The following is a 13,567-nucleotide window of genomic DNA, read 5'->3' on the forward strand; positions in this document are numbered from 1 at the left end:
AAATGGATCACAAGGAAAATATCATTAATACATCAGTGCTGTTCTACTTTTCCATTAAGAATGGAGTAGTTGTGTCACAGAGGGGATTGATTAAAAGCAAATTAGTAGCATCTGAATGAATAGGGCGCCATTGTTATCATTCACTATGGGTTTGAAAAGGTTTTCATCATCCCGCTCCGCGTCTCTCAGGAACCCCCCAAATAACAGAAAATAAATCCAATCTAGTATATGTTTAATTATATTATTCTCTGTATCAGTACTTCAGACACAAATGAGAGCCGCGTGCACACACACACACACACACACACACGCACACACACACACACACACACACACACACGCGCAAACCTGTTTCTTTTTCTTGCCCACACAGAGATAAAGAAATCCAAGACACACTGCCCACCCTAAAAACACACAAAGCTTTTTCTAGCGATGTTAATGTCTTTGGTTTAAAAGAACATTGTCTCATGTGTCCAGGCTTTAGGACGCTTGTCTCTGAGATTTCTGCACCAGCCCCAATTCTTTGGAGGTAAAAGAAGTTTGTGGTGCAAAAATACAAGCTGCTGTAGGTCATTTTTCAAATCAAATAAAAGTATAAAATTCCAAAAAATGACTTTTATTTGCATTGTTTTGCGGTGAATGTATGATAGAAACCAGAGAAGTATATCTCAAAACATGGACAAATAAAACCAAAACAATCTTCATAGCCAGACTAATGGGAAGTGAGAAAATATCTTCTGTAATTTTACAGAAACATCCCTTGATCATTCAAATGTGGGAACCATTGCCACAATGACAACACTAAAATGTTGATATTTAGCAGGTATGTTCACTACAATAACCACCTTTCACTTCACATCACCTCTCCTCTCACATTAGTATTATCAGTAGTAGTATCAGTGATATTATAATCAGTAACGTACTTGCGACACAGAAAGTATAAAGCTATTGTGACAGCTTGTACACCACCAGCTCTCTGCCAGAGCTCAGCCTCTCAGGGGACTTGGATGCCGTTTTCAAAACACCTGCGTCAAGCTCCCATCATGTCAAAACGAATACATATTTCAGGCATCAAAGAAAGCCACAAGGACAAAACCCCTGGATACCCGGCTAGATCAGTATCAGCTGCTAAGCTGTAGCCTGAGTCTATCAAAGCCAGACAGTGTCTCATTGCTGCCTCCCGCTCCCCGTGTCACGCTGATAGCATCAAGTGAAACATTTTGCCCTGCTGAGCCCCAAAGTGTCGACCAACACGAAGATGTATGTAACAGTATGTCTCTCGTGAGATACTACTGCTGAGTAAATCACAAATGCACCGGGAAAAAAAACACATTTTTTAATATGTTCACAGAAGGGAGTTTACTTTTATCCAAGTCCCAGTGAAACGGCAGTAACTGGGGTTTAGTTATCTCAGCAATTCTTTGAAATTTGATTTGGTTGGAAAAAAAAAGAAGCTTCCTTGGCTGCCTAGTGTTATGTGAACGGGTTAATTAGACACCCCAAATCCCATCTGATTGGATACATTTTTTGCGAGTGCGATAGACCGGCGACTTGTCCAGGGTGAACTCTGCTTTCGCCCAATGACGGCTCGGATCGGCTCCAGTGCCTCGCGACCCTAAACAGGATAAGCGGTTCGGATAACGGATAGATGGAGTCATCAATAATATTTTTAAACTTTACAGGAAGAGGAAGGAGAGGGATTTAGAAATAATTTGAAAGTTAAAGTGGCTAAGGTTTGGGAAATGCGTAACAGAGTGAGAAGCAGGAAAAGATTCGGCAACCTAATGACTCGGTCTGTATTTTTTTGTGGGACACTGTCTGCCCTTCATTAGAGAGAAGACACAGAGGTAACAGTACACGGGGAGGGAGAGAGAGACGGACGTTAAAGGACTCAAATTGGGAAGTGCATGGTCAGTTTCTTAAATGCCTTGGCAACCAGAAAGCATGGAACTAACTCAAGCAAGTAAAAACTAATTCAATTTAGTTTTCAAAAACTAGATTTAGGCGGAGGCAAAGCTTGTCATCATGTTTTTTGATTTTTAAACTGTCATTAAGATTCGACTGAATTCTTTTGGGGAAAGTCTATTGTCATTAGAAACGTCAAAATACTAATGATCTCTTCCAATTTGACGATTCATACTTAACCTTTGTGCTGTTGAGGTCCAACTTTGTCTAGTGGGGTAAATATTAAATATGCATCTCAATAAAAAGCTGATAATGCACGATTGGATTGGGGAAGCACTCTGTGCAGTACAGTGCAGCCTTTGCTTAACCACAATGAATGCCTATAGGGAAAGTGCATTAACGTATGTGTCTATGCCGAATCCTGTGTGTCTGGGTTAGTTTTAAAGTCTCACTGCAGAAGTCGAATGAAACATTTTTGGATTCCATTTAAAACACACAAGTAGGGATGCAAATAGGGTAAAAGTGACCAATGTATTTCAATGTATTTCCGTTATACTTTATATTTGTAAGAGCATTTAACATCACCTCGTTTCCCGTCAGCTCGTCCCCACAGAGCCCGGTGTTCAAATGTACCCGCTGAGTCATTTTTAGATATAATAACTGTGATTTTGCAGCAAATTCTAACAACTTACAAAACGGGCTGTCATCTGAGGTGCTCATTATATCATCAGACGGTTTGAAAGCTATATAAATAAATTAACACCCTGACACTAACTCAAGCATAGACACCGCCTGTAATTACTTTTGAAAATGCCTGTCAAGTGCTCAACAACAGATTGATTAAAAGCATAATTAGAAAGTAGAAAGCCCCTAAAATGCTTCGCACAGCAAACATTACACAAAGGCAAACGCGGCTTACACGTGAACCTGAAAAGATTTAACAAACTCACCTTCCACAGTCTCTCCACCCGGGACAACTTGCGTGATTTCATTGTGACGGACGTGGCCGCATATGGAAAGGGCGAAGGAGGAGTGATGCAGATGCACAGAGAGAGAAGTGAATAATGACCCAGTCATAAACGGGACACACCTCAGCTCTCAGTGAGAATTATTCCATAGTCAGCATCTCCGCACTAACTTCCACATATTAAGTTGGAGTGAGTGCCCACGTGAGTGTGTGTGAGTGATGTGCGTGTGTGTGTGTGTGTGTGGCTGTGGATGTTGCCATGGACTTTCTGGAACTGGAACACTGCCCAGCTTCCTCAAGCAAGGACGACGTCATCAGGGAGACATCCCCCCAGAATGCCAAGGAGAATTTGACCCCGCTGCCGCCACAGCAGAGGAGGTCACGTCCGAGCTTTTGAGGGAGAATCAGGCTGAGCAAGGTGTCTGACAGTCGTTGACGTCCACATTAATCCCTAAAACGCAACCCCAGAGGAGGAGAGTGCGCGGAGAGATGCAGCCAAAGCCCTCGGCCCCCTTCACAACAATCAGCACTGAACCACTTACCTGAGCCATTAGCCGCATCTTGCTGTTCAGCACGGATCAGCATTACACACCACGCGCAGAGCTCGGCCACTTTATGGCGCTTTTTACCCAGGGTTGTTTATCCTGTCTCCCCGCTGCTTTTCTCTCAGGAGCAATCGACCCACAACACCAATCTGGATTGATAAAAGCATTGGTCGTACGGCTAGAATTCCATGAAAAACTCGAGAGGTCAAAGGGACCGGGACTGTGAAGCTAATACCTGTGAGGCGTCATTAAGTGCAAACATGATCTGTGCCCTCGAGGCTTCGCAAAAAATGTGAAATAGGTCTGCAGCAGGATTCTCTCCATGTTGAGCTTGTTTTGCTTTTGAATGAATGAAAAAAAAAGAAGAAAAATCTTGCATAGTGTCTCAAAATACAACCTTCTCTAAATTATATTACACCCACGGAAGTAATTCCTACACCTTAAAGAAGCACTTATTCCTATTTTAACGACACCTGCCTCCGCAGTTCCCCTTAGCAGAGCATTTTAGCATCTTTCAACTCACCTTTTTGGATTTACAGCCTACATGCTAACTGATCTGGTTTTGCCGCAGCGGAAAAAGCTTTGAAGCCCATCACAGCGCTGAAGAGCAGAGGTTTCGCTCAGGAGTTGTGAGGACTTGTGCTGCCCCCAAAGGCCCAAAAAGAATGTATGAATTTTTCCCGTCAAATTCGACACAATCTCTTTGTTGTAAACTGTGCCAGTGGAAGCTGGGAAAAAGACTAGCGCTACATTATTTCTGCTCAAAACTTAAAAACATCTAAAATGTGATTTCCAGATCCAGATTATGCCAAAAATCGAATGAACTGCTGTTCAGGTCGAGGTCTATCGGGCAATACAACATCATGGAAATCAAGTTATCAGAAGTCAGACGTGTAGAATTCCCTGTGAATCTGCCGTGTTGTGTCTGTTTGTCTCAACCCATGAGCCATTATGCTTTCCTCAAACACGTTCAGCAACATTGTCTCTGTATTCCCATGATGCAAAAGACAATGTGTTGAGGGGAGGAACATCAATCATTGTGGTTCGGCTTTCCCGTCTTTGGTCGGGTACGATTTGATGGGCTGCCAGCTCCGGAGTAGGGAATCACTCAATAGTGCTCTCTCCGTTCTCTCCACCTCCGCTATACACCAAACAATCATTATCTTCCACATCTCTGTTCTGCTCCATGAGCGCTCCACGCTGAACATCACCACAGAAGTCAACACTCGACTCCCAGCTCAGGGAAAAGCAATCTTTTTCCTCACGTCCCCGGAGCTCTGGGTCTCATTTATGACCTCTGACTCTTAGAGGGACAGGAGAGAATTATTGACTGGAGATGATGTAGGAAAACAAGGTATAGGTCTGGTGAGGATGCAAGACGAACACTTATCTCATGTTTTATTCAATGGAAGACTCAACCAGCCTAGAGGCAGGAGAGGGCCCGCTTAGTCGTGGCTTGAACCCATACAAACAGGCCTGTGTCACAGCAGGCTTTTGGACTTTTCAAACACAGGTAACTACGTCATCATGGCTGCTTTTCATTCGGGGGTCCCGGTTTAGTGCATGTTGACTAAATGAAATGATGCACTGAGACTAATGTGAACATCCGCTACCAAAACAAGATATCACCGGAGTTGCAAAACACAAATGTACAGGGCTCGACCAGGCACGATCATAGCAGAGAGTCAGAGTCGAACAATGGTTAAAGACTTTATGTGATTGATGTAACCTGCTGCTGGCAAGTTGTGCAAATACATACGAATAATCAGGTGTGATATAAAATATGGGCTTTGGAGATGCTCGAGGGCGGATTTTATCCCCCTTGGAGAGATGCCGGCTGGGTGTTTCTCCCCATTTCCAGTCTAAGCTAACTCAGAGTGGCAAGATGAAAAAGGATGACTTGATTTGAAATTCAAGCTCAGTTACTGCACAAGACTCACGCTGTGGTATACGACCCTGTTGACTTTGCAGCTCTTTGCCATGCCGTGTGTTTGCATGTGTTTGTGCACCGGTTCAATTGCGCTCTTGCGTGTGTCTGCTTGCGCTCGCCTCCCAGGGGTGTGTCGCTGCTGTATCATGGCATGGTCGATAAGCGAGTCTGCCCGTGTGACACAACGGATTACCGCTGGCTGGTCTCAGCCCAAAGAAAGGCTGTGAGAGGACTCGGGAGAAATGGCAGCTCCGCTCCGCTGCTCTAATTCGAGCTGACAGACATTTCCTTCACTTGCTTTAAAGTTCCGTCTTCATTATTAATGATTTACTGCGGACTATTTTCTCTTTTAATTAGAAAAGGGAACATTTGTAAACAGGAGGCGCTGCTGCGCAGTAACAGGAGATGAGAGTCTCGGTAAAAGGAAGGACCCAGCACCTTCTTCAAAGACACTAAAGCAGAACACATCGCAGCTGGAGGATAAGTTGGCTGCTGGCTTCTGAAACACCCTCTGCAAACGATATGATAATGTGCTCTTTTCCACCCTCTTGAATTAAACGTGGTAATTAGGCAAGGCCACTGATTTCTCGTCTATCTCTGCCCGAAAAGGACTTTGTCTGTGTCTGCAGGTCAGAAATCCCTCATTTTGGCTGATGCTGCAAGGTGAACGTATGACCTTTCCAATCCAAATGAGAGGTGACATTATGTTGCTCTTCTTGGATCCTGTCTAGACACGTTTAGCCGTGGCAGCTGGCTGGTTTTAGTTACAGAAGCTGTGTAGGAAACCATCGCAACTTGGGTTTTTGTTTGTTTGTCTTTTTGGGACAAGTAGGATTTTAGGCTTTATTGGTACTGGGAGCACAGCGATGGCAAATACTCTGTGTGATGTCTGCATGAATCGGAGCCAAAGCCTGAGCTCACCTACTATTGATGTGTACAGTGCAGTGTAGAGGGCATTGATTGGAACACAACAGTCTCTAGTGGCAAAACAGACACAGTGCAAGGAAAAGTTGTAAAATGAGAATAATATAGTTTTCTGCATGTGCTTTGAATTTCAAACATCAATGAAATGACACAGTCCACGGAATAAACACTCTCATGAAAGCAAATTGCTTATTCTCTTCCAGAAGAGCTGCACTGCTGTCTATCAACCTCACAACGAATAGAGCTGATCCTCAATAGAAATACATTGAAAATATAGCCAGAAGTTGCACAACAAAAACAAACTGAGGCAAAAGACGCCCACACCGACTTATCGACACGCTCACATAAAGTTAAAAATGAATTGTCACGATGCGCAGAGAAGTTAATGTGGAGCGAGATAATCTCATGAGACGAAGATGTGACTGCCATCAAGGGACAGAAGATCAAAACAAATGTTACCTCATGAATATCTAACTGACTGGCCGCACAGATCACCACAACTGTTAAACTATCAGCGAAAAGCGAAGACAATTTAAAATGTTAATGCAATTAAAACTCAAAACAAATCGTCCGCATGGAGGCTTAATAACAGCCGATGATATGTTTGTTACTTGTGAACTTCCGAGCGGAACAATCAACCACGAGAGACTGAAGCTGAGCATCAACCATTCTGCAGGATCCTCCTCTCATCAGGGTGTAATAAGGCTCCGCTGTATTTAAATACTGACTAATCTCCACTGTCAGCTTGTGTAATAACAAAGTAAATCATCCAGAGCAAGAGGCACAGCCTCCAAGTGAGGCAGCCGCCTGCTGACGTACTGTTGGCAGGTCCTGGCTCCATAGTGGAGGTGGTGGGGGAAGGGCAGAATGGTGGGATGAGTGATGGCTTGTCAACAGAGCAATGAGGTGCCGGCGGGGTGAAGGATGGACGACCTGTTGAGATGCCCTCTGAGAACAGAGGAGCAAAAAAAAAAACAAAAAAAAAACAGGTCGATAATGAACGAGTCTCCAACCAAGCTCCTGAAACATTAGAAGCTGATATACATAAGAGCCAAAGGGGAATGACTGTTTTCAAAATTAGAGGCGGGGAGGGGAGAGGGGAAGTGGGGGAGGGGGCACAAACACGTCATGACTTGGTTACAGTGGACGTAGCACGATGCATGACGCCAGCACAGGGTGCTCAGGGTGCAATGTGAGCGCTGCGTCATCTCCAGATGGCAGCCAAAATCACCAGCGAGCAGTCAGCAGTCAGAGTCACCCTACATTGCCTTACCCTCTCCACCTTTGCAACCATGGCAACGGCGAGCAAATGATCCTGCTGAGGATGCTGCGCTGTCCCGACGGGAGGAGCTGGGTGACAGAACGTTTGCCTACATGCAGGTTTGGGTGGTCAACCTTGCATCGAGTTTTTCTTTCTTAAATTGGTTTTTGATTTAGCTTATTTTATGATAAAAATGTATTCCGTTTGTCTTGTATTCACCTGTAAATAGCTTTTAATATTTGGGGTTTCATTGTTTTGCCTTGTTTGAGACACTTTTTGAAGTGGTTTCTAAAAATTGCCCATTATATGTGTATTGTATTTAAGCTCACATTTCTTATTAAGTTTATAGGCTCTATGATCCAGCCAAAACCATAAAGCTATAATCAATAGTTCTATATTGGCAATTGATCAAGTGTCTATATGTTATGTGAAGGGGATCACAGTGATGATCCCACAGATACTTACTGTATCGCAAACTCTGCAGTTTCCCTCAGCTCTACAGAGCGTTTCAGCATCTCTCAGATCACTGTTTTTTTGGCCCGAAAATTCCCACCGTGCGTTACCTACTTAGCACCAAACAGCAGCAGAGAACGAGTCACAAAATAAGTGACTCGTTGCTGAATATAGTGAAGCATTTAGCAGCTAAGGAGACTGCTATTTCCATCCCAAAGTCTGCTGGAGAGCGAAAAAGAGAAAAAAGAGTGTTCATTTTGGATATAAGTTAGTCAGGTGGACAGATACACAACTTTAAATGAAGGTTAATGTTGCCCCAATGTTGCCCCCAAGTGGCCTAATAGTCAATTCAGGTTTAAGAACTAAGCGTGTGTGTGTGTGTGTCGGGAAGACAGAAGACTAGTGGGAAATGTCCCATGATGTTACATTTTAAACTGTGTACTATATCTTTGCCTGTGCCATAGCCAGATAAAACAGCAGCTAACATGTGGACTCAACCCCTCACTTAGGACCGTCATGCCTCAAGTGGTAAAAACCAGTTGTTATACAATATGAAAATATAAAGCAAAAGGGTTCCCTGCTGGACTGCAGGTGCAAGGCACTGACCATGAATTATAAAGTCACTGGTTCTAATCCAGCCTCTCTCTGTCCCCTCATTCCCTGTCATCTCTCAACTGTTGACTCTCACGAGCACCAAATACTGAACCGTATGTGAGCCGTTCAGAACACCAGCATGTGTCCCATGAAGTGCACATGCTTTGACTTTCCATCTGTTTTTTTGCACTGGACTCTGCTAGTTTACTGGAGACCATCATCATCATCACACCATATAAATTTGGAAGAATGCAGCGGGTAACAAATAAGCCAGTGGCGGCCATCGGTTAACAGTCGCCACCTGAAGCATACAGCCCGGCCACAGAGATAATGAGGACGGCCTCACACACCTCGCTGCCCTCTTCCTTTTGTCTGGATGCTCGTGTTGAGCTCTGTCTGGTTGATTTATCTGAGCGTCTGGACAATGCGAAAACTAAGACTTGGGAACTGGGCCAAACTGTTTTACTCAGATCTGGAGTATCTGTAACTAGAAGGCACAGTTAAGTGCAGTTGAGGACAGGCAGTGTGCGTGCGTGCTTGGGTGTGTGTGTGTGTGTGTGTGCGTGCGTGTGTGTCAGCCCGTGGGGCAGTAGGATCTGAATTAAATTTTACATATAAATCTCAGAGTCAGGGTGATTAATGATTCACTCTGTTTTAACTCCCATTGTCCCACAATCAAAAACAGGACAACACAGTTATGCAGACAGAGAATTTACCTTTGATAATGTACCTTTGATAATTTCACCAAAGTGAATCCTAAAATTAAAATGAATTAAAAAAGATGACAGCCATGGAGGTAGGATGAAGCTTTACGAGAAGAAATCCACATTACAATACAGCTAAGAATACTGAAATTCAATGGTGACTATATAATAACTATATGACACGATGAACACTCCAGGAATCTCTAAAGAGACACCTCATAGCTCACAACTCTTTGTGTTCATCCCCAGAGATGTAGCCGGCGTAACCTCCATGTCTCAAAACCAAGTCTTTGCCGCCAGGATCCTCTGGCAGAATATCCTACTTTCTCTAAATCAAATTGTGAATTCTAATATATTTTTAATAAAAAATCTGTAGCCTTGGAGGAAAAAAAAAAGAAGAAATCAGTAATGCATTGTCACGCAGCATGCCAGTCTCAGATTAACCCAGTGGGAAATAAGCTTTTCTCTAATGACTAGTGCTTAAGCATGAACTCACAGTTTCCGTCTCAAAATCAAAATAAGCAAGTAAGACTACAAATGTTGTTTGCTTGTAACATATATATTTATCTATAACAATGAATATGATGTGATTCAGTATTAACTTCTTGATGTAATCGTGATACAGGCCAGAAGCTGATTTAGTGTCGTAGTGTTTTATAGCAAGTCCTCTGACATCTCAGCTTGAGGCTGGAACCTGCCATGTGTTTTAATTTTAAAATCAGTAAAATGTGAATCTCATTTACATAACTGTGGTAATGAATATCAGTATTTATTAAGCACTTAGAGAAGGTTTTGATCAACAAATCAAAAACAATAGGTCTCTAAAAAATACAAGCTTCAGTTTTAGATGAAGGACGCTTGACTCAAAAACAAGGAGTCAAACTATTTCCTGGCACTTTTAAAATGGTTGTCTGCCATCGAGAGAGTCAGACGAACTTCTCTAAAGAGCATTACCTCCTTTGAATCTCTGATTTCAAAGACTACTTCTTTTCAAGGGAATTTAGTTGAAGTTTGGTCTCTGGGAAATAAACATACCTGCTACTTCTACTGTAAAGTATGCTGCCCCATTGTTGTTAAATTATTTTCTGCAAAGGTGTCATCTTGTGTTGCACTCTGCATTTTTTTAAGTTGAAGTTGAATAACTAAGAGCCGAGCCTTCGTGTATACGTTTTAGAGAAAACGTGATTAAATAAATACTTTGTTACATTTGTATCGCCAGACTAGACTCAGTTGTCGCATATCAATGCGAGACACAAACAGAGAGAAATGTTTACATGTCCTCTCCTTTTGTCCACGCAGAAAGAAAAAGTCAATACAGGCCGGGTCATAAAAGTATCCCGGGGCTCCAGCCCGAAGGTGAAATGTCAGCGTATTTCACCTTTACATACGGCAGCCATTAAGTAAGGACACTTGTGGGTTTCTATTAGCAGTAAAGGGTACTGACGAGGAGAAAGAACTACTGCAGAGGTGACGCACAGCAACATCTAATCAATCCCGCAAAACACACACACACACAGCGTCAGTAAACAAAGTAAACTAATATTTTACCCTTTTTACCAGCTTTGATTAAAACTTTTTTTTAAAGCAGCTCAACTTGCATCTGCAGGATTATAAAAACAAGCTGAAAAACGGTATAGGTAAATATTTAAATAAATTAAATGACATTTCCAAGTCAATTTGTGCCCTCTCCCTCTCAAAATAAATGGAAACAACAACAGTGCGTTAAAACTTTGACAGAGCAGGAGGTGAGGTAGGAAATAGTCTCCTCATCTCCTGAGGCTAAAGGCAATTTCATGCTTCAGCACGACTCAGGGGGACATCGGGGCTAAAGGTGACCTCAAGGTTAACGGTGCAAACCTAATAAATTTGTTGGCAATCCAGCAGCACAATAGCATCTCCTGGTCACACTCCTAAAATCCAATCCCACGGTTTAATTGCAAAGTCATGATTTTGAATTTTGCAGCAGTGAATTGTCATAAAATGAACGTATAGAGGCTCATGAAGGAAATGGGGAAAGTATGTCGAGCGCCGTGTCGAACCTGTTGTTGTTGACAGCATGAGCACAACAGAGTTCAGCCTGTTGCCAACCTTATCGCCTGATGTGATAAACATTAATAATTCAGAGGAACATCATGCTGGCAGCTATTTAAAGATAAAAAGGCCAGCCAAGTCCACTTGTGTTCGCTGTAGGTTTGAACTGGTGTCATTTGCAAACAAGCGACACGCGCATTACATATAACAAATTACTCCATCAGGCCTTAATGGAGGCAGAGATTATAATGGTTTTCAGTCAAAACAAAGCCCGGAGCAGCTGTGTTAACGTGTCCGTTTCTCCCTCTTTGGTTCAAGGAGGGCTAATCAGTGAATATCCGCCTCAGATGTTGTGAGTTGTTATTTGAAGAAAAAAGCATTGTCTGCTGGAGAGAAGCTGTGCTAGTTTTTGCTATGGCTGCACTCTCAGAGAAAGAAACTGTTGGAAAGACAACCTGGACATTGACAGCTCAAAGTGGTACAAAGCTCTATAAATACCACATCTGCTCGTCCAGTGGACAAACGCAAAGTCTTACCTTCAAAGAGGCCAAATAGGTTAATAGGTCACATACCATCTTATGAGGGAACTTAATCTATTTTTGGGTCACTTGAAGACGAATATTTGAACCATTATATTGGCAATATGTACTCTGACAGTATAACCAAACGTCAGAGAAGTGAAGCTGAATTCTACGAGTCACAATGCAGATCTTCTCTTGTTGCCTGATAGTTAGCGCTAACTCTTTGCAGTAGCAGGTCAATGTCTACTGGAGTTGGTGTTTGGTGTCAAAGACCATTGTGCAACTCATTAAAGAGGCCCAACGTTCCCATGGACATCTTTCCCATGGACCCCTTCGACTGAATTTGGATTTCCTGCTCCAGTGCATTGACTGCCAACATGGTGACCAGCATAAAAAAAACAGAATTAAAGCTTTAAAATCATCAACATAAAATAGAAATCACAGACTACATTCATGTTTTGCCACAATCTATGACCCAATTATGTTCTTTGCCATTTTCAGCACCACAGACAGCGCAAGAGTAAAAGTGCAGGCTCCCTCCATACAAAAACACACAGACGGTGATGATTTTCATATTCTTGTCATGCTCCAAAAAAAAAACCAGATGCCATTTATCACCTTCTTATGAAAGCAGAAGGTGATGAATGACAAAAGACACAGTCAGTGACCACGCCAACTTTCACAGGCCCACTTAGATGTTTATCCAACAGAATCTGAAGACAGCTTGACAGAAAAAAATAGGCAACCAAACACAAAACAAACCAAAAATAATCATAGCAAGAGTTATTTACACTGGCGACTGGACTTCTTGAGCAAAAGTAAAACCAACAAGAGAGTTTCTATACTCTCGGCTTATTAATATGTATGCGTGTGTGTGTGTGTGTGTGTGTGTGTGTGTGTGTGTGTGTGTGTGTGTGTGTGTGTGTGTGTGTGTGTGTGTGTGTGTGTGTGTGTGTGTGTGTGTCTTATCTAAACTAAACATATGGAGAATTTGTTTTACAAGGGAGGGTTATGTCGGCTAATAAAGTAGAAGTGTCTTACATCTTCATCCTCCCTCGAGCTTTTTTTGCGGTACTGGCCGTGAGGTTTGCCATCGACGAGTTGCTGAGGGGTCTTCGCTTCCTCGTCTGCAACCTGACCACCGAGGAGGTGGCTGGCCTCAGGTGGGTGCGGGAAGGAATTGGTCGTGCTAATCTTCCCGTTGAATCTCTGATACAGCGAAGCCATATTATAGTTCCAGTTCAGATAAAGCAACTTACAGCATGTCAGAGCGCAGACGGGTCTCGTCTGAGTCGAGTTTTTTGTTTTGTTTTTTGGCAGATCTAATGGTTTTCTGTGCGCTTCGAGGAGAACCGATGGCAAGCAGCCAGCTTTCACCTCCGGGTCGAAGCAAAAAAAAAAAAAAAAAGATAAGGTGAAGATACCGAGCTAGTAAATAAGCATCTGTGGATAGTGGATGACTCACAGTCTGAAGTGATAGACCGATATAAAGCTGAATCCTTCGCAGCACCGATGTCCTTTTAGCTTTTGTCCGGGCGCACGGCAGACTGGTGGGCTGAAGGTGTCAATAGTTGCTCTCATCTGTATTCACAGCACGCTGTCTCTCCAGTTTCCTGATGCCGCCTTACAGCGAGGCAGCAGTCGGATGCGCTGAGTTTCCGATCAGATACTCGATCCCCACCAGACTCCCGGCGATTGTCCGCGAAATGAAAAGCGCCCGAGATAATGTTTC

The 13,567-nt window shown here is 43.1% G+C and overlaps 1 protein-coding gene across 1 annotated transcript in view; it reads right to left on the reverse strand.

Moving 5' to 3' along the window:
• Positions 1-13,254, reverse strand: part of LOC137780259 (A-type potassium channel modulatory protein DPP6-like) — a 57,588-nt gene extending 44,334 nt beyond the window's left edge. The window contains exon 1 of the mRNA XM_068568736.1: positions 12,877-13,254. Coding sequence (XP_068424837.1) covers positions 12,877-13,062 — 186 coding nt within the window. The 5' untranslated portion in view covers positions 13,063-13,254. The remainder of the gene's footprint in view (positions 1-12,876) is intronic.
• Between the last annotated feature and the right edge of the window lie 313 nt (positions 13,255-13,567).

Source organism: Clinocottus analis, unplaced genomic scaffold (genome assembly GCF_023055335.1).
Source record: "Clinocottus analis isolate CAN_PGR_092001 unplaced genomic scaffold, fCliAna1.0.p SCAF_11, whole genome shotgun sequence".
NCBI classification, from domain to species: domain Eukaryota; kingdom Metazoa; phylum Chordata; class Actinopteri; order Perciformes; family Cottidae; genus Clinocottus; species Clinocottus analis.